General features: G+C 42.2%; 1 protein-coding gene across 27 annotated transcripts in view; it reads left to right on the top strand.

The window, feature by feature from the left end:
* DST (dystonin) overlaps window positions 1-22495 on the top strand; it is a 736344-nt gene that overhangs the window by 239024 nt on the left and 474825 nt on the right. For 19 of the 27 annotated variants that reach the window (XM_077487838.1, XM_077487826.1, XM_077487825.1 and 16 more), the window contains 3 exons: window positions 455-516; window positions 18997-19086; window positions 22354-22389. In XM_077487838.1, the coding sequence (XP_077343964.1) occupies window positions 455-516; window positions 18997-19086; window positions 22354-22389 (188 nt within the window). The remainder of the gene's footprint in view (window positions 1-454; window positions 517-18996; window positions 19087-22353; window positions 22390-22495) is intronic. The other 8 variants (XM_077487828.1, XM_077487850.1, XM_077487849.1 and 5 more) reach the window with 1 other exon arrangement.

Here is a 22495-nt window from a genome sequence, read left to right as displayed (position 1 = left end):
ACACTACCTATAGGTAAGCCTTATTATAGGCTTACCTGTAGGTAAAAGTCACTGATGGAAGTTAACGTCCACTTTAACTGCTTCCTGTATAAAATACGTCATGATATGAGATAATGGGGCTGATTTACTATAGGCAAATAGACTGTGCACTTTGCAAAGCGCTGTTGCTCCAGAGCTTAGTAAATAAGGTAAAGCTTCACTTTGCAAAGAACACCCAATCACGTACAAGGAACAAAAAAAACAGCATTTTTGCTTGCACATGATTGGATGATGGAATTCAGCAGAACTTCCCCTCATTTACTAAGCTCTGGAGCAGCTGCACTTTGCAAAGTGCACAGTGTATTTGCCTTTAGTAAATCAACCCCACTGTATTTTCTGTGTCTGTTGTTGGAACATTTCATGCAGTGTTCTAGATTGTCTTAACCCCATTTTTCTTTTCTTTTTTTATTACTAGATGAAAGAGACAAAGTGCAAAAGAAGACATTTACCAAATGGATTAACCAGCACCTAATGAAGGTGAGTAATCATACATTCTGATATATTGAATGATTGGCTTCTGTTATATATACATATATATATATATATATATATATATATATATATATATATATATTTATATATTTGCATTAGTCAGCTACAGGGCAGAGTAAAGAGAAATGTCCCTGACAAGAATCTTCCAGTATTTCAAAACAGGATCAGATCTGAACATATATTATGCCCAAAAGAGAGTCTCCATCACCAGAAAATGATAAAACCTGTGGTTTACCAGCCGTACCCTTATACTGTATTAGGCAACCAGGGCATGTAAGGTCTAAACCAATGCTGATGACCTCTTATTATTGCTCTGATCATCAGTGCCCTGATTACAGTAAAGTCCTAGAAGTGCCACCAATCAATGCCTATGAGTGCCACCAATGCATGCCCATGAATGCAACAAATGAGTGCCCATCAGTGACACAAATCAGTGCCCATCAGTGACACAATTCAGTGCCCATTACTGGTGCCAGTCAGTGCTGCCTTTTAGTGCCCATCAGTGCCTGCTCATCAGTGCTGCCCATCAGTGCCGCCCATTAGTGGCCATCAGAGCCATCTATTCTTGCTGCCTATCAGTGCCACCTATCAGTGCACACCAATGCCACCTATCAGTGCCCATCAGAGCCGCCTATCAGTGCTCACTTGTGCCACCTATCAGTGCGGCATAATAGTGCCCCCTCATTAGTGTCCATAAGTGCCACCTCATCAGTGCCTATCAATGCAGCCTATCAGTGCCACCTCATCAGTGCCTATCAATGCAGCCTATCAGTGCCACCTCCTTAGCGCACATCAGTTAAGGAGAAAAATTACTTATTCACTTATTTACAAAATTCACTGACAGAAACTAACAAAAAAGTTTGTTTCTTTCAAAATTTTTGGTCTTTTTTCTTTTTTTTTCGTAAAAAATAAAAAATCCAGCAGTGTTTAAATACCGCCAAAAGAAAACTCTGGGTGAAGAAAATGATTAAAAATTAATTTGGTTACAGTGTTGCATGACTGTGCAATTGTCGTTCAGTGCGACAGCGATGAAAGCTTAAAAATGGCCCGGGCAGGAAGGGGGTGAAAGTGCCCTGTATTGAGGTAGTTACAGTGGTAAAGGCAGAAGGTTTTTTTTTATCTTAATGCATTCTATGCATTAAGATAAAAAGCCTTCTTTGTGCAGCAGCCCCACTAAAAAAAAAAAAATGCACATTTTTTACCTGCAAAGAAATATACTTTTTTTAAATTTATTTTTTTAACCACTTCCCGACCAGCGCACGACGATGTACGTCGACAGAATGGCACGGGCAGGCATATTGGCGTACATGTACGTCCAATATTCGTTGCCGCCGTGCCATCGGGAGCGCGCCGCCGGCGGCGCGCTCCTGCGCTGGTCGGGACCCCCGTGAGTCCGGTTGCGGGACCCGCGGACTCGATCGCCGCGGGCATCCCCGCGATCGTCTCACGGAGCGGCCGAATGGAGGAAATGCTGTATAAACAACATTTTTCCATTCTGCCTAGCAACTAGTGACGCTGATCTCTGCTCCATGTGATTGGAGCAGAGATCAGTGTACACTAAATGAAAGCCCAACCCCCACAGTTAGTAACACACCCCTAGGAACACTTAACCCCTACACTGCCACAAACTGGTTAACCCTTTCACTGCCAGTGTCATTTACACAGGAATCACTGCATTTATATAGCAGTGATTACTGTATAAATGACAATGGTCCCAAAAATGTGTCAAAAATGTCCGATGGGTCCCCCACAATGTCGCAGTCACAATAAAAATCGCTGATCCCTGCCATTACTAGTAAAAAAAATAATAATTAAAAATGAATAATAAAAATGCCATAAAACTATCCCTATTTTGTAAACGCTATAACTTTTGCGCAAACCAATCAATAATCGCTTATTGCGATTTTTTTACCAAAAATATGTAGAAGAATACGTATCGGCCTAAACTGAGGGAAAAAAATGTTTTTTTATATATTTTTGGGGGATATTTATTATTACAAAAAGTAAAAAATAATGTGTTTTTTTCAAAATTATCGCTCTATTTTTGTTTATAGCGCAAAAAATAAAAACCGCAGGGGCGATCAAATACCACCAAAAGAAAGCTCTATTTGTGGGAAAAAAAGGACGTTAATTTTGTTTGGGAGCCACGTCGCACGACCGCGCAATTGTCAGTTAAAGCGACGCAGTGCCGAATCGCAAAAAGTGGTCTGGTCTTTGACCAGCAAATTGGTCCGGTCTGAAAGTGGTTAAAGTGAAATTATCCTTTAAAGTTGTTGTAAAGTTTGAAGGTTTTTACCTTCATCCATTCTATGCATAAAGATAAGAAACCTTCTGTGTGCTGCTCCCCCCACAGCCCCCCTAATACTCACCTGAGCCCCATCTTTGTCCAGTGATGTGCATGAGAGCCTCGGCTTTGCCCGGACTCCCTCTGCTCATGGCTTAAGACAGCAGCGGGAGCGGAGAGTGGGGGCGGGACCAAGCCACTGCTCTATGTGTCTTTTGGATGCATAGAGCAGGGATCTGAAGCGAGCACGCACCAGTGCCCTCATAGCAAGTGGCTTGCTATAGGGGGCACTGGTCAAGTGGGAGGAGCTGGGAATGCTGGCAGGGGACCCAAGAAGAAGAGGATCAAGGCTGCTTTGTGCAAAACCAGTAGGCCTCATTCACACCAGGCGGATCCATTTAGCGGAGTCCGCCAGCTCAGCAGAAGTTCAATCTGTTGATCTCTGATGAGGAAGCGGATGACAGGTCCGTCTCTACTCAGTGAGCGGGGAGGGGCCTGTCGGAGCGCCGCTGATTCCTATGGGGAGATCTGACGAAAACAGACAGCATATGTTTTCATCAGATCTCATCCGTATCGCCATACGTATGTTTATAGCGGATAGGATGGCAGACGAGTGTCAGCGGACACATATCCGCTGACATCCATCTCCCCATAGAAGTCAATAGATGGCCCGCTCTGATCCGCCTGGAAGACAGACAGACGGATCCAAGTGGGCTTGCCATGTGAAAGGGGCCTAACACAGAGCAGGTAAGTATAACATGTTTGTGGATAGAAGCATGAGAAAAAAAAGATATAGATGGAAATAGATGGTTTGAAATGCAGAGGACTGAAATGCATCATGCGTAGATTCAAGGGACCCAAAAAAAACAATAAATAAAAAAAGGGTTGCTATGGGAATTACTACCACAGCTAAACGCAGCCACATGTAATCACACTGTACAAATGCAGCTGATCGCAGTGCCTGGAGTCTTGCATTTCACAGAACAAATGATATGCTTTTAACTGCGGCAGAACAGCCGTCCGTGTGAAAGGGGCCTTGATATCAGTTTGAACAAGCTGAAGTTAGAAGCTGATTTGTTACTATGCATGGCTGCAACATTCTGTGCACACCAGTTTTAGTAAATCTCCCCCATAATGTCTTTTTAGGTAGATCACTGGCTAGACTGAGTGCAATTCATTGCATGAGGTAGATGGCCCACCCCAAGGAATAGTACAGCATTATGAACAGGGAAATGACTCAGATCGCGCTGTCATCAGCCTGCTCTCTTCATGTTTATTATCAATGCCTACCAACACATGGTTACCACTGCCAAACTGGCTCTCAGCAAATACTTCAAAATAGGCAGAATCATGCAGAGACTAGTCCTGAAATGGAGAAAATGGAAACATTTTAAAATAACAGCCTGTAAAACCACAGTTATTTTACACTGTTATTTGGAGTTGCTGCATTGCTAGATGTATTGGAGAAAGCACAATTACAGTTAACAGGATTTGATTTCATTGTGTTGTTGCTTTATAACAGAGTGTTACGTTCTAAGTTTTCATTTCTAAATCACATTCCTAATAACAGGATAATGTTTGCACAAAATATATACCATATTTAAAACAATCAAAATGAAATAAGTATTTAAATTTGTTTCAAATCATTTCAAGTGCTTGGTTGGAAATCGCATATATACAAATAAGAGTCACGGGTAATGTTTTTGCATGTATCAATTGTTATATGAGAACCTATAATAGAGGGTTCTTTATAAAGATCATCTCCTTTAAGAGAATGTGTAGAAACAGTCCATGGAATTCATAAAGAGTTCCCCGGTGGATTCCTGTCATTGTCTAACTATGGGCATAGCCATATTTGTGTAATGACATCATCAGCATGCCATCCATTTATTTACATTCAACCGTTGTGCCATTTGTTTACATTCAACTGAATGGGACTGGGAATGTGTCATTGGTATCTCACTGTATACCAGCTCAGATTAGGTCTTCATTACTGCCAGTTTGCTTATCTGCAAACATGCGGTAGTTCTTTTTGAATCTGTCACAGTCATAGAGTCTTAAAGTGGCAGATGTAAGAACTACCTGAATCTGTCACTTGTCAGATCTCCCAACAAAACTTTCAAAAGGCTTGTCTGAATTGGGGGCAGGCCATCCTAAAGAGGTCATACCACCTGAAAATGAATATTATTATTTTATTATCCAGTACCTTTCTAGCTGAATTTATTAGATCCAGTGATTCTGTGTTGAGTTATCATCATAGAGGAGTTTAGTAAGGATAGTTCTAGATCACAGTGCTTTAATGAGAAACTGTACTATGACAATATTATATCAACTAATGTTAGCATTGTAGGTAATGCATATTATGCCAATAATATGGCTATTTCAAAACCTGAAAAAGGGGCACACACCCCATACATGTTGTCATGGCACACATTATAGCTCTCTGAAGTTCCCTGTGGCAGGCAGCTCTCTCCTTCTGCTAAGAGCAACTTGAGCTTTTCCCTTGTACACATGGTCGGACATTCCGACAACAAAATCCGTCGGATTTTGTCCGACGGATTTTGTCTGAAACTTGTGTTGCATACACACGGTCGGACAAAGTTGTCGGAAAATCCGATCGTACGTAATGGGACAATGTTATTTCGTTACTACGGGACTACGTTCAGGCTAGTAGCCAATAGCTTTGGTCTAGGAATTTGATCTGATCATGCGTGGCACTTTGTCCGATCGGAATTCTCTACACACAATCGGACAAAGTCCAATCGGATCATGTTTTCGGAAAGTTTTATAGCCCAGCTCTAAAACTTTGTCTGTTGGATATTCTGACGGAAACAGCCCGATGGAGCCCACACACAGTTGGATTATCCGACAACATGGTCCGATCGGACATTTTCCGTCGGAATGTCCGACCGTGTGTACAAGGGCTTAGACACTTGTGTGGTTAGCCCTCTACAGTTTTATAGCATCATTGAAGTCACACAGACTATATGTGCAGCTGGCACTGCTCAGTGATCTTGTGCTGCAGTCCAAAACAGACAGGCACAGGAGCGTCGGCATCTTTCATCTAACAGCATTCCGGCTTACCAGTGGAGTTGCTACCTCAACCGGCTTGTGAGAGACTGCTCAGCAGTACTGGAACTCATTATCCATTGTTAATGTGACTATTGTTTTTCCAGCAAATTTGTGTGCAGTGATTTTTTTTTTTTTTTTTAGTTAAATGGAAAATACTGCATGTAGCCACTAGATGGCGGTAAGTATGATAGAAAATGCCTATGATACTCACCTCCATCTAGTGGCCAAATTCAGTATCTTCCATTTAAAATCAATAACTTACACTAAAAAAGCGCTGGATATAGCCTGATAACATTAATTTTTGCCCCATTTGCACAGACCAAATGTACACACGCTTTTACTGGGCATGTGGCTATGTAAAGTCTTCTCTGTAGTCTCTGTAGTACAGTGGCAGCATTATTTTAATGTATTAGCCCACCATAATTTAACACTTTCTAAATTATTACCGAATAAGGAAGCTAAGAACATATTTCCATTTAAAACATATCTAGAAATCCTGATTTTTAGTTATACAATACAGTATATACTAATTGATAATAGGTGTAGGTTAAAAGACAAGGCCGCTGAGTAACAGATGTAAATAAAATAAATGTATTGCGGTATCTATGTAAACAAAGCAATGTGGAGAATGTGGAGTGACAAGTCATGATATCATCTAGGAACATCAAGTGCTACACAATTGCATTTTCACAAGGCTTTCTAAAAGATTTGTTTTGCTGCAGGCAGTTGTGCATTATGAATAGACCTGTTGCAACGCAATTCAAATTGAGCCCTTTCCACCATCCTTAATGTTATTTTTAGTGAAAACTTTACAGTATGTCACGTTGATGAATATATCTAGAGAGATAGACAGTTGAGATTTTATATACAAGTCTGATCTTTTTCTGTAAATTTTGAACTTAGCCCCACACTTTTTCCTCCCATGCCCCCGTTGATGCTTTTTTTTCTTTTCTTGTTGGCAGGTGGCATTAGTATGAAGTTTTAGGGAGGCAGAAGTTGAAATTTGCATAAATTATTTAGCTACCTGTATCTTAGCTCTTCATTGGATTATGCATTTTTTTAATTCGGTTGCTCTGTGTGAATTGCCCAGCTCTTGAAAGCGTAATTCCAGTTATAGACCTCTATGGAGAACATTGTTTTGTGAACAGACAATGGCAAAGAAGGAGCAGAAATAAGACAGGTTCCCTTCAATGTATGAAATCTGCAGCTCTTGTCCATTCACAGAACACCTTGTATTTTGTTCACATCTATGGAGAATGTTGTTTTGTGAATGGACAAGGAAAGAGGAAAGGGTGAGCAAATAAAAGGATTCCTTCAGCATGCAGTTGTTGCCATAGACATGCAAGTACAGCACTGGCTGTATTATGTGGAAGGTACAATTGAATGAATTATACAATAAACAGTATTAAGCTAAGCAAATAAAGAAAATCTATACACTTTCATTGTATATCAGCATTGTAATAGCAATACAAAACAATAGTTATATTAGACAATCCAATATAAGCTTATTTGTAAACTCTCCTTTCATGTTGTGAGTTCTGCCTGTCTGCTGGTCATGTCTTTCCACAACTTCCGGGATTCCCAGCATGCTTTGCAGCTTCTCCTCTACTATTTACTTTCACTGTTTACTTTCACTTTCTAAGGACTACATATCCCATGGTACCTTGCTGCCTGCAAGCAGTGATTCCTGTGCTGACTCCACCTCCTGAAACTCCTCCTCTCAGCACCTCTGTAGATCGGAAGGCAAATGTGAAATGTGTGACGCAACAATGCCTACTCACTAGGCATAGTGACTACATATCGCAGAATTCAAGGGAGGAAATGTCAACTTCAGTATTGTTAAGATTAAGAGGCGTAGGATAGAAATATTTGAAATACAATGTGGAAATGAATATAATGATATTACATCTTGAACATAGATACACTTTGAGAGATATGTACCACCGCTCTAGGCAAATCCAGAGAACACTGAGATAATTACTCCAGGTAAAGAGATCCGGGTGCGAGCCATAGCATGCAAACAATATAGATGATAAAGAACTCTGGATGGCCGCACTCCAAAACTAAATCGGTGCCTTTATTCAAATGATGACAGGAACACAGCAAGTGACATCACAGCAAAGAGTCATAACAGTTGACGCGTTTCACACTATAAGTGCTTATTCATTAGCTATGAATAAGCACTTATTATAGTGTGAAATGCGTCAGCTGTTATCACTCTTTGCTGTGATGTCACTTGCCGTGTTCCTGTCATCATTTGAATAAAGGCACCGATTTAGTTTTGGAGTGCGGCCGTCCAGAGTTCTTTAATCATCTATATAGATACACTTTGAGCCACTTCAGAAGAGGTAACCTTTTCCCATTATGACGTTGTATAGAGCAGGCATGTGTGGATGGCCTGCCAAATATCATGTTTTTAGTCCATCCACACATTTCTTTATGATTGAGTTGAAGTAAACGTGTCCCAGCTTGGAACTTACACAGGGCTACCTGCATTTACTCTCAGTTACTAGAGCAGTGGGCAGTGAAGGGAAGGTAAGTACAAGCTGCTGGTCACCAATAAAGTGAACCTGTTTGCTTTGCACTGCATGGTCAAAGCACCGATTTGCTTTAAACAAATCATGTAATGTTTAATAGAACCTTACCTGTTAATGCAGAAAGCTAAAGCCACACACAAATACAACTAAAACACCTAAACACATCAACCTCATAATTCCCAAAGCAAATCCTCTATCTCTGGCCATACCTTAGCTCCTTCTTCTCTGGCAATCACATACTGTATGTTGTGCACACAGCTCCACATGTTTTTTCATGCCTGTGCACTATTTTTAAGGTCCAGCCATCATTAGCTTAATCCTTAAAGCGTTTGTTAATCCAAAAAAAAACAAAAACACAAATTCTGTTCCTTTAAAGCATATTATACAGCGCAGTGCTTGTGCTGTGTAATTTGCCCCCCTGTAACACCTGTAATACCTGGCTGATGCTGCCTGGCTATCCTTTCCCCTCTGCAAACAGACCACCATAATCATGGCTGCTGAGCCCCTGACATTGTGGTCTGTTTGTGTGCCTCCGTCATCAGCAGCTTGTTCTTCTGTGTCTGTGTCTCCTCTGTCCTCCTTCCCCCTCCTCTCTCTGCGTGCCAGCACCCGCCCCCCACCCACCCCCCCGCTCCTGCTGCTCTCATATTTCTTTAAAAAAATCCCATTTGCGCTCTAAAATACCAATAAATGTCACTGTATCTGTGTTAAGTAAAAAATATGGTTATCTGTATCTATAATAGCATGGCTCCCAGCACACAGCTGAAGTGGATCTCACTCTCTCCTCTCCTCCCCGGCTGACGTCAGCAGGAGCACTCTGCCCCACCCACTGGAGCTGTAAGATGGAAAGAGAGGAGACCAGAGGAGGCAGCTGAGCGCTGGGAGCCGCACTGTTATACATACAGATAGGCATATTTTTTACCTAACACAGGCACAGGGACATTTACTGTAATATTACAGTGCAGATGGGATGTTTTCATATAAGTGGGTTAACAATCACTTTAAATATTGAGGTCCTTTGTTCTGTGTGCACTCAGAGTTGTTCTGCAAGCTGACATTGCATCATAGCTCAAAGCAGCCTCTGTTTTCTGAAGGAACAAAGCTTTGGGTTCTTTGGCTGTTTTGTGTGACCTGTTCACTTTGCTTTACCTAGACATCTGGAAATTGCCATGTAATTGCCACATCAGAATGTTCTTTCATTTTACTCATACCCCCAGTTTCTGCACAGTAACATCTGGTATACAAACAGATATAGGGCCAATGATGGAGATAGGTTTGTTTTTTAACTGTTGTAAATGACCACAAAGGCACATTAGGCAGGGCGAAAAGGCACAAGAATGTACAGTGTTGCAACCTGTATTAGCCAATAAGATTTTACCTGGCAGAAGTCCATTCAGCTAATAGATGATTTCTTATACATTGTTGTGGGTTACTGCGATTCCCTAACCCATAAGGTAAGTGTGTAATAGTTGTGTAGTCTTTTTGCCAGTGGAAAATGTCACTAACCTATGGCGTTTACTATTCTGACTCATGGTTTGCTCTCTGCCTTGGATATATTTACATGGATACAGAAAATCTGGATTGCATTCAAGGGTAGTGAAATATGTTGTGTTATTGGCATTCTGAGAGGAAGAATATATCTATGGCACAAAGATCTCCTCTCCTCCCCTTTTCCCTTCCTTTTCCTTTCCCCTTCCCCTTTTTTCTTCCTTTTCTCTCCTTTTCCCTTTTCTCTCCTTTCCCCATTCCTTTTCTTTTCTTTTTCCCTTTCCCCTTCCCCTTTTCTTGTCCATTTCCTTTTCTCTCCTTTTTCATTTCCTTTCCCCTTTTCTCTTCTCTCATTTTCCTTCCCTTTTCTGTCCACTCTTCTGCTACATTTCACTGTCTTTCATTTGTTTCTCTAGTATGATTACTTTGTTGCTTTCTTCTGTGTTGTTCACTTCGCCCTTACTTATGTTGTAGTAAATTTGCTTTTTACTATATAGTCAGAAATATTTGCCTTATTCCCTGGCATGTAATGATTACATCTATAGGCTGAATAGTCATGCTGCTTCCTGGAAGAAAGAAACTAATACCCCCTCCTATACACCACTATTTAGTTCTTGGTGCGAGTAAGGTATTGCCATATGGGAAGAGGGAATTTCTGGCCATTGCCATATGGGAAGAGGGAATTCCCTGATTTTTGCAAATGGCAAATTTCAAAAATTCATTATATGCGTAGGGTGTTGGGGACTGCTACTGTGCTCTAGCCAGTGCTGGGACAAGGTCATCTAGAGTCCAGGACGAACATGCCAAATGGCGCCCCCCCAAGATGTATGAGCATTATGTGTGAGCAAACACTCCCGCTAAAAAAAGAAAAAGAAAAATGTTAAGCACTAATCTGCATGCTCACCCCCTAAGCATACATTCTCCCTCCTCAAAGTACATATTTGCCCCTCTGCTAAAATCCCCCCACCCAACACGGGTGGCACAGTGGAGTAGGGGTTAGCACTCTCACCTAGCAGTAAAAAGGGTCGCTGGTTCGAATCCCAACCACGGCGCTACCTGCCTGGAGTTTGCATGTTCTTCCTGTGCCTGCGTGGGTTTCCTCTGGGTACTCTGGTTTCCTCCCACACTCCAAAGACATGCTGGTAGGTTAATTGGCTTCTGTCCTAAATTGGCCCTAGTATATGAATGGGGACCTTGAATTGTGGGCTTCTTGAGGGTAGGGACTGATGTGAGTTTAGAGGGACAATTGTAGACACTCAGGATGGACTGGTTTCTTTATTCAACCTTACTAACTACGTAACACACATCTTTGGCCCATCCCCCTCCCAGCTCAAATCCTCTCTCTCCCCATATGCCCCTAGCACAAATTCCCCTCCTAGCACAAATACCGCCCATCGCTACCAGCACAAATCCTCCACATACACACAGATTTCCCCTCCTAGCACAAATCTCCCCCCCAAAAAATATATATATATTTCCACTCTTCCATATTACGTTTATAGCACAAACACTCCAAATCCCCCCTCCTAGCACAAATCTTCTTTCCCCTATACCATCCCCCCAAATCATCAACCCTAGCACAACTCTCTAAATTTGCCTTCCTAGAGAAATTCTTATGCCCTGCTGCTCCCCAAATTTCCCTTCTAAAAACCATCCCCCCCCAACTCCCATGTGGTGCCCCCCCACCTCACATGATACGACAGGGCAACCATCCCTTGTAGTCGCAATTTCCAATGAATTTTCAATGTGCTAATCACATATGTTGGTTCTAATTTTGCCCTTTGTGTGCTTCATCCTTGAAAATATTTGCATACAATTATTGGTGCTATGAAAAACTGATGACATGAATAGGGCATGATTGTGAAGGGTGGAATATTTTTCTTTGGGAAGATAAAATTTGATAGTTGACACTGACAAATTATATCTTTGACCGAATGTGTTCGCTAAGTGTAAATGCATTTTTAACGACCCCCCCCCCCCCAAAAAGAAAAATCTAAGTTTTTTAAATAAGTTTACGATTTTGTTTTGGGCCGCAGGTTGGACACCCCTGCTGTAGGGACTCTGAATATGTCTTCTTGCAACCCAAAGTACCCTTTGTCCCAAAAAGAGACCAAGCTGAAAAAGCATATCTTTAGCCCAAACTTTTTTTTTTGTTTGGATGGAATGGAGAAGGACTAGAACGCCTCTCAGGTTGTACTCCTGCTATCCAGGCTCTGTTTCTCCTTACTCACTGTCCCTGGGACAGCCTTTTTACCAGACCAGAGGTGAAGGAAATTTTCCTTCACAATACAGACAGAAATAAAAATGACTTTTTAAAGGTTATGCGTGGAGATGTTATAACCCCTGGCAGCTTTCTAATGTCACAAAGCCTGATTACCACAATACACTGTACATTTATTTGAAAACCCGATACTCTTAGCCCCCGTACACACGGTTGAACATTCCGACCACAAAATCCGTCTGATTTTTTCAGACGGATTTTGTCCAAAACTGGTGTTGCATACACATGGTTGGACAAAGTTGTCGGAAAATCTGATCGTGATGACGTTCGTGCGTTACGACAGAACTACGTTCAGGCTAGTAGCCAATAGCTTTGGTCTCGTAATTTGATCTGAGCATGCATGGCACTTTGTCCGATCGGAATTCTCTACAAACGATCAGACTTTGTCCGATCGGATCATGTTGTCGGAAAATTTTATATCCAGCTCTCAAACTTTGTTGGTCGGACATTCCGACGGAAAAAGTCTGATGGAGCCCACACACAGTCGCATTATCCGACAACACGGTCCAATCGGACATTTTCCGTCGGAATGTTCGACTGTGTGTACAAGAGCTTAGAGATTACCCTGTTTCTTGTATCCTTTTATTGTTACTTATTCCATTTTAGAGGACTGATATGGTGGCAGCCTTGTAGAACCAATTGGAGGAATATTGTCCTACTGTTGGACTATTCAGCTCCTGTTGTATTAGTTTTTTTTTTATTTAGTTTTTTGTTGTCCGATTCCCTGTTACAGATTGTCCCTCACTTCCTGTTTGGAAAAATGTCCCCCGAAACAGAAAGTGAGGGGACATATCTCCAACAGAGTCCTGGATGATAGTAAAACCTGTCAGGGGTTCTAACCTCTCCTCACTCTATCAATAATTAACAAAGAACTTTGCCTACAGATACACATTTAGATTATATTAGGGGCAGTGGATTAAATAAAAAATATGTACACCACAAAGCCTGATTGTTGTAGGGTATTAACAGACTGGAGGGCATGGGCGACATTTAAAATGCACTGAGGATGATGTGGAAACCTGACTTTGCTACATTACTAAATGCAATGATGGTGTTACCTAAGAGAGAATATAGTATATATACAGTATTGACTAGTATTGTGGAATTGGAAAAAAGATAAAAAAAAATATAAAAATAAATGTTATAGATATTTTATAGAAATGTGAAAAAAATGATCTGTTCTCCATGTATTTAGACTTCAGATAAATGAATATGCTAACTGAAGAGCCAGAGAATAGATATGCACATAGTGAAGTGTGAGGCTTATTTATTTACAGCAATGTGTGAAAAGGGAGCTCTGTTACTGTATGTGCTGAACAATGCATTCATCACACACAGTTGTTATCTCATACTCGTAGTTAAATAGTAGGTGAGGTTGAAAAAAGACACAAGTCCATCAAGTCCAACCTATGTGTGTGATTTATGTCAGTATTACATTGTATGTCCCTGTATGTTGTGATCATTCAGGTGCTTATCTAATAGTTTCTTGATGCTTCACGCTGAGACCACCATCTGTGGAAGGGAATTCCACATCCTTGCCGCTCTTACAGTAAAGAACCCTCTACATAGTTTAAGGTTAAACCTTTTTTCTTCTAATTTTAATGAGTGGCCACAAATCTTGTTAGACTGCCTTCCGCAAAAAAGTTTAGCCCTATTGTGAGGTCACCAGTATGGTATTTGCAACTTTAAACATATGCATAAATACAATCTAAACCATGGTTATAAAGAGTACTATAGCATTAACGGCACTAAGATCTATTAATAAATAGATATGTGCAAAGAATATACACTGAATATTGAATAATAATAGATATGTGCAAAGAATATACAGTGGATATTAAATAATCATACAATTAATTTAATAGGGTATATAATTAATAAGTATCAAAAAGTCCCAAAGGTAAGATAAAACGCTGATGAAGACATGATTACGAAACGCGTATGGGCATGTTTATGCAGTTGTCCTGTCTCCAAGTGTCAGCGGGGGTTATCCCGGGACTCACCGACTTTGCCTGTTAGTTTGCAAACATCAGCGAAATAGCGGTGAGACTTAACCAAACGCGGCTGGATACTCATAGTGTCTTTTTATGCAAGAGGGCCATGTTTACAATGTAAGCATATTTTATTGTGTGTGGAGTGCGAATTGTAAAAATGAAACAGGGTTACACTATGGATCTTTCCTTGTTCGTTTTTTTTCGCATGATTATGTGGATAAGCAAATTGGAATTACAAGTGAAATCCTGGTGTGAGCGAATTTTCTGGCTGGGTATTCCTCTGACGGGCGTTTGTATGCAGTCTGTGACAACAATTTGAGCAACACATTGTGAGATATTTGGAGCGCCTGTGATTAACCCTTTAGGGGGTAAGTGCATAACCAAAGGGGGTCCCACTGAGCACAAGGTTTTCTCTGTCTGCATGGTGTGGTGTGCATTTTCTCTGAGGATTTCCTACAAGCGTGAGGGTTCTTGGAGCACTTCACTCACTTTATGAACTTTTATATTACCTTTGGGACTTTTTGATACTTATTAATTATATGCCCTATTAAATTAATTGTATGATTATTTAATATCCACTGTATATTCTTAGCACATATCTATTATTATTCAATATTCAGTGTATATTCTTTGCACATATCTATTTATTAATAGATCTTAGCGCTGTTAATGCTATAGTACTCTTAATAACCATGGTTTAGATTATATTCATGCATATGTTTAAAGATTTGATGTATGACTTATAACAGCAGCAGGTTGTGCGGATAATTGTGAGTTTCAGATTGAGCGCTAGGATCAGTATTATCATTTTATTGTGTACTGATAATTTTCTGGATTAGTATGATGGTATTTGTATATTGAAATCATATCCCCTCTCATGCGTCTTTTCTCCAGAGAGAATAAGTTCAGTGCTCGTAACCTTTCCTCATATCTAATATCCTCCAGACACTTTATTAGCTTTATATTAAAATAAAAAAAAACTGCGCCAAACCCAAAGAAATATATCAGAAAAAAGCAGCACACACTCAAACAAGCAAAGTTAAAAAATTCAAGAGCAAAAAAAAAGTGTAGCGCTAATTACTGCAAACAATATATCAATGTACTCAAACAGTGATGATATGATAAAATGGTGAATATTGCAAAACAAAATTATAATAATGAAGTATCAATGTGCTCAGACAGTGACAATGTGTAAATAACAGCAGTATATGTAATGCTTATCCCAGATCAGAAATCAGTGTATATAAACAAATATACATGCATAAACTGTATAGAGGATGACCCACGATGATATTAAAGTAAAAAGTCCCACACAGTGAATAGGCCAATCAAGTGATCTGTGATTCAATTGCCCAAAGTTGTGGTGATATAACAGTAAATCCCACACAATGAATAGTCCAATGAAGTCATCAGTAACTCAATCGCCCGAAATTGTAGTCAGAGTGAATCTTTAATCAATCTCGGTAGCTTCCTTTATTAGCTTTGTTGCCCTTCTTTACACTGTGATTGGCCAGAGCCGCGATGACGTCACTCCCGCACATGCTCAGGCAGGATAGCCGCCGGTAACGGCACGCCAGCTATATGTGCCATTGCTTCTGTGCGCATGTGCCGATGATGTTGGCACATGCTGATACAGGGGATATCTCCTAAACTGTGCAGGTTTAGGAGACATCCACGGTAGTTACAGGTAAAGCCGCGTACACACGGGCGGACTGTCTGGCCTACTTAGTCCGCCGAAATACATTTCAGCGGACAGTCCGCTCGTGTGTGGGTTTCAGCTGACTTTTTCAGCGCGCAGTCTGGCGGACTAAGTATTTCGGAATGTTGGAAATACTGTCCGCTGGACTCGCATTTCGGCGGACAATCCGCCCGTGTGTGTGCCAGTCCACCGTACTTTTGAAATGAGCGGACTTTTCCCGCCCGGAGAAAAGTCCGCTCATTTCGAGCGGGTATCCAGGTAGGCGGGGCCCGCGACGGAGACGTCGCTGGCCCCACCGCCTGGTATGGACTTAAAGGGGAACCCCAACGTGGTCCCCCCCAAGTCCACAGCAGACCTTTGTCCGAGCACGCTACCCGGCCGGCCAGGAAAGGGGGGCGAGCGAGCGCCCCCCCTCCTGAGCCGTACCAGGCCGCGTGCCCTCAACATGGGAGGGTGCCTTGGGGAAGGGGGGGCCGCGCGGCCCCCCCACCCCAAAGCACCTTGTCCCCATGTTGATGAGGACAAGGGCCTCTTCCCGACAACCCTGGCCGTTGGTTGTCGGGGTCTGCGGGCGGGGGGCTTATCGGAATCCGGGAGCCCCCTTTAATAAGGGGGCCCCCGGATACCGGCCCCCCACCCTATGTGAATGAGTATGGGGTACAATGTACCCCTACCCATTCACCTGTAAAATAAAAGTACCAAAAAAAACACAACACAGGGTTAAAATATTTTATTGCACAGCTCCGGGGGTCTTCCGTCTTCGGGGGTCTTCTCGCCGGACTCCTCCGCTATCTTCTTGTAGCTCTTTTGCTAGCGGAGGAGTTCGGCTTTCTTCCTCGCCGCCGGCCTCTTCTCCCGACTTCGGGGGTCTTGTCCCCCTCTTCGGTTCTTCTGCCGGGCCACCGCGCCTTCTTATAGCTCTTTTACAGGCGGTGGCCCAGTCTTCTGTCGCCGCCGTCGCCGCCGCCTTCTGTTCTTCTTCTTCTTCTTCTTCTCCAGGGGATGTTGCCTCGACGCTCTCTCCGGCCGGAATGCCAGGGACGCGCTCCGCTGCCACTTATATAGGGACAATGGGGCGGTGTCACATGGCTTTATGTCACATGGGTTGGTCACATGGTGACCCCGCCCCTTACGATGTCATAGTCCCCATGTGACATCAACCCATGTGACCAACCCATGTGACATAAAGCCATGTGACACCGCCCCATTGTCCCTATATAAGTGGCAGCGGAGCGTGTCCCTGGCATTCCGGCCGGAGAGAGCGTCGAGGCAACATCTCCTGGAGAAGAAGAAGAAGAAGAACGGAAGGCGGCGGCGACGGCGGCGACGGCGGCGACAGAAGACCGGGCCACCGCCTGTAAAAGAGCTATAAGAAGGCGCGGTGGCCCGGCAGAAGAACCGAAGAGGGGGACAAGACCCCCGAAGTCGGGAGAAGAGGCCGGCGGCGAGGAAGAAAGCCGGACTCCTCCGCTAGCAAAAGAGCTACAAGAAGATAGCGGAGGAGTCCGGCGAGAAGGCCCCCGAAGACGGAAGACCCCCGGAGCTGTGCAATAAAGTATTTTAACCCTGTGTTGTGTTTTTTTTGGTACTTTTATTTTACAGGTGAATGGGTAGGGGTACATTGTACCCCATACTCATTCACATAGGGTGGGGGGCCGGTATCCGGGGGGCCCCCCTATTAAAGGGGGCTCCCGGATTCCGATAAGCCCCCCGCCCGCAGACCCCGACAACCAACGGCCAGGGTTGTCGAGAAGAGGCCCTTGTCCTTATCAACATGGGGACAAGGTGCTTTGGGGTGGGGGGGCCGTGCGGCCCCCCCTTCCCCAAGGCACCCCCCCATGTTGAGGGCACGCGGCCTGGTACGGCTCAGGAGGGGGGGCGCTCGCTCGCCCCCCTTTCCTGGCCGGCCGGGTAGCGTGCTCGGACAAGGGTCTGCTGTGGACTTGGGGGGGACCCCCACGCCGATTTTTTTCGGCGTTGGGGTTCCCCTTTAAGTCCATACCAGGCGGCGGGGTCAGCGACGTCTCCTTCGCGGGCCCCGCCTACCTGGAGACGCCCTCGAAATTAGCGGACTTTCCTCCGCGTGTGTGGGCGAGTCCGTTCATTTCAAAAGTAGGGCGGATAGTATGGCGGACTTAGTCCGCCGTATTAGTCCGCTCAAAAAGTGCCGTGTGTGGGCAAGTCTGTTCATTCGAAAGTAGGACGGACTGTCCGTCGGATTGTCTGACGGACTAAGTTGGCCAGACAGTCCGCCACGTGTGTACGCGGCTTAAGCCTTATCATAGGCTTACCTCTAGTGAAAAGTAGTTGGAAAGGGTTTACAACCAATTTAACTGACTCTTTACTAGAGAGATGATAGTTTTACTGATGTCTCATTCTGAAAATGCTAGTTACCTGGCTGATCCTTTGATATTAATACTTTGAGTCACTGACACAAGTATACTAATAAAGACTTCAGAATTCCCACAGAATTTTCTGATAGGAATAACTGTTATGGATAATTGACTTGTTTGTTTTTTTAAACCAGGGTATCAGTATTACAACCAATCACTTATTATTTTCAGAATGAGGCTTCTCTAAGGAAGGGTTTATCTTAAGGGGTGCCCATGCTTGTTCTGGTCTATGATTTACTAAATAGTAAAGTTGGGATAGCTCACATAGTCCTGGATAGCAGTAAGAACCTGAAAGGGGGGTTCTAATCCTTCTCTACTCTATCCAAAACGAAACAACAGCGTTGCCTGACCATACACTTGATGGACCAATACTTACCTAGGGTTTGTTTTGCATACATGAGCAGGGTATACATGATCTCTTGTTTGCATAGATGTCCTTCAAATTGCAGCCATCCAGCTAACCTTCTTCATTGTTATTTTTCTTCCTTCTGATTTCTGGCTTGTGTGCTTTCCAGTTTTTGTTTTTATAGTGTAAAGCTAATAAAAAAGCCATATCAAGCTATTACAATGACAGATAATAGAAAAAAATAATATTGTTTTTGAGCTTCATAAATGTATGCTGAATTTTGTAGCAAGCAAATGGAATCGCTTGTGAAATCGGTAAACTGAATGAATTTCATTGAATTACCCTGAAAGCTTTTTTTTCTCTTTGTGTAGGTACGGAAACATGTGGGTGACCTATATGAAGATTTACGCGATGGGCATAACTTAATATCTCTTTTAGAAGTTCTCTCTGGAGATACCCTGGTAAGATCTCATTTACAATCCATTTTATTCTTTGAAAATAATACAAGAGCAACTAAAGCGCCCTTATTGTACATAGATTGTAAAACATTTATCCTATCATTCTTTTCATGTAGGTTAATGTTACATATCCTTGCAACCCTTGCAACTTGTTACATTTCCTCGCTGTAGCTAATACTCTTATTGAATCATATTCCATGTAATAATGTGCAGTCATATATTGTCCCAAACAATTGTTACAGTGCAGGTTTTGGTGCTAGATGGTGTTCTTTCAGGTTGCTTCTAAGTAAAGTAATTGTACAATGAGGAAACTATCACTTGATATAAAGAAATTGTAACACCAGATTTAATGCATTTATTCCCCTCAGGAAAGGAATATTTAAATGTAAAGTAAGTTATAAGATAGGCACAAAGTAATAATTTGCTCTTTCACAGTAAGGTAATCTTGATGTGGCCTTATATTTGTAAAGCTGGCCTTAGATGGAGCGAACAATCGCTCGGTCACCCCATCAGCACAGTCAGTGTTGATGGGGGAATCCCTCCCGCAGAGCCAATGGGGGTTATTTACTAAAGGAAAATCCACTTTGCACTGCAAGTACACTTGGAAGTAAAGTTGCTGTAGATCTGAAGGGGACATGCAAGGAATATAAAAAACTTAATTTTAGCTTGCACATGATTGGATGATAAAATCAGCAGAGCTTCCCCTTATTTCAGATCTACCACTTAGATTTAGAGCGAGTGCACTTTAAAATGCACTTGCAGTGCAAAGTGGATTTACCTTTCGTAAATAACCCCCATTGTGTTTTCCCGGCAGGGGGGCTTGGGGGAAGCTGTCCCTGCTGGGAGAACACTGTGATTATTGCTAGCAGCTATAACAGCCACTAGCAATAATCGCATGTAAAATTCAAAAGGCTAGTTGTACTTAAGTTGCTCAATCAATCAACTTGGGTAAATTCAGTCTGCCTATACGTGGTTTGAATCTTGGCCGGTCTATGGCCGGCTTAAGCCATGTTACCAATTAAGCCCTCATTCACATTGAAAATGGCTTTGCAATCATGTGACTTCATCTGAACTTGCACGATTTCAAAGCACCATTGTCGGGTCTGACTTGCACAGATGTATATTGAAGTCGCACCCAGAATCATCAAAAGTAGTATAGAAACTACTTTTGCAAATTGTTGCGGCACCACAAAGTCAGCGTCACACCAATTGGAATGGTGTCATTGCCAGGAATAGGCTGCGACTTGTCATGTGATTTGACCTGTCAAATCGAATGATAAATCGTTTCAATGTGAACGAGGGCTTACGCATAATCAGGTTATCTCTGAAGTAATGGCATTAGACAAGCTCAAGAATATTCATCAAACTTTTGGAAAATCAGTGCTTCGGCCCCAGTTAGACATATTAGTATTTTACACAGTCAGAATTAAGCCCATTCTTGGGCCCCTATTAGGATATTCACACACAACAGATTTTTATTGTCCCTTTATGTGATTGATAATGTTTTTGTGTACATTGATTGGCTAGATCATGTGTTCTACAAAAGCTTGATAAAAGTGCCCACCTAACTTCAGAACCCCCTAAAGCCTCCCGCCCAGCCAACAGTTTGCTGCAATTTTTCTGGTCGACATATGGTCCAATCATTTAATTCAATACATTTAAAATGCGTGCCTGAAGACAAGTTTTTGTCTTGAAAAGCAGATTTTAATTAACACTTCTTAACTGCATAGTCACTATCAAGTTGATTGGTGTGCTTGGCTTCTATCCACTTTAAAGCCAACATGACTGTGACTGTGTATATTACAGCAATAGCAAAAAATACTGTATGTGTATATTCTTCTTTATGCTCCTAAACTCATATATCTGTGTACCTACAGTCAATTTATTGTAGATCTGCTGTTAGCATTAAAGCCAAAATCTAGGTATGAGTTTTATTGCAAGGTTACATTGGTCCTACTTGGAGTATATCTCATAACTGTGTGATCGCTGTAAATCACTTTAGTAGTCATTGCTATTACAATGATAGCAATGATCTTTGGGATCCTGTGGCAAGAAGCTTCCTTTCTGCATAGTAACCACAAGGAGCCACTTGCAGGACATAGAACACCTTGTATTTTTTTTTCAACAATGAGCTCTCTGATTGGAAGAGATGGAAATTGTGGCCTCGCTGCCCTGCTACCCACCTCGTTCATTTAGAGAATGCTTTGTATTCATTAAAAAAGAAATTACAGGGCGTAAACGGCCATGGTGCAGAGTGAGCGACCCCTTCTGGTTAATAAGTGGAAGGGAAGCTGCTTGGCACAGGACACAAAACATTGCTAATACTATGATTTGCAGCGTCCGCAGAAAACGCTTGGTAATGAGATATGCATCCTTACATTGGTCAAAACTAGACAAATGTAACTATGCAATAACCCATACCTAGAGTTCAGCTTTAGGATGCTAATGCAGACTTTCCTGCAGCCACAGGTTGCAGGTAAAAATATTGCTCAATTCCCCCATCAACAAAGACGGTGTTGACAGGGGAATCCCTCCCGCAGAGCCATGGTGTTCTCCCGGTGGTGGGGCAGGGGAAGCCACCAATAGATAGAGCAAATTTCTTTCCTGCAACCACAGTTTCCCCATCAACACTGACTTCCTCCCGCAGAGCCATTGTGTTCAGCAGGAAGCTGTCCCCGCCTGGAGAACACAGTGATTATTGCTAGCGGCTATAACAGCCACTAGCAATAATCGCATTTAAAATCCAACAGGCTGGTTGTACCTATGTTGCTCGATCAACTTGGGTACATTCAGCCTGCCCATACATGGTTCATATGATTCAAACGGTCTATGATCAGGTCAAGAGTAATTGCTAGTCTATCTCCTGTCTATATTTCAAAGAAAGTAGGTAGTACATTTGTATAAAAAGCACAATTTTATATGAATTATTATATTTTTATTTTTAATAGAATCTAGCATATATTATAATATTTAGAATGATCATATTCCAAAAAGTACAATTTTTTTTTTGCTAGATGTGGTTGTAATTTTCTTGGGTCATGCAGTAAGAAGTCATTTGGCGTCTGTGTATATAATCTACCCCTCTGGCACCAAATCTCTAAAGCTCCTTTGGTGTTCCCCAGATATTCATTACTGTTTTGTTTGGTGATCATTCCTTCTTTTGCCTTGTATACCTCCTCTTCATTATGTTCTTTTCATACTTTTCTCTTCATTTGTGGTCTGTCTTGTGTTCCTGCTTTGCCTTCTCTTTCTGTCTGTTGTGTTCATTAGCCAAGAGAACGAGATTTTTTGAAGACCTTGCGGTTGGTGAGTTCATCAGACGCATGCGAGGTTGAGCAGCATGAGGATGTGAAGGATGAGGATAAGGGGGTAGGTGTGCCCCCATAACAGTACTAATATGTGTTTAGGTTTG

This window comes from Lithobates pipiens, unplaced genomic scaffold (genome assembly GCF_037356315.1).
Source record: "Lithobates pipiens isolate NorthernLeopardFrog02 unplaced genomic scaffold, aLitPip1_a1.2 Scaffold_18, whole genome shotgun sequence".
NCBI lineage: Eukaryota > Metazoa > Chordata > Amphibia > Anura > Ranidae > Lithobates > Lithobates pipiens.
The sequence above is the reverse complement of the archived record's forward strand: the minus strand, read 5'-3'. Positions and strand labels throughout refer to the sequence as shown.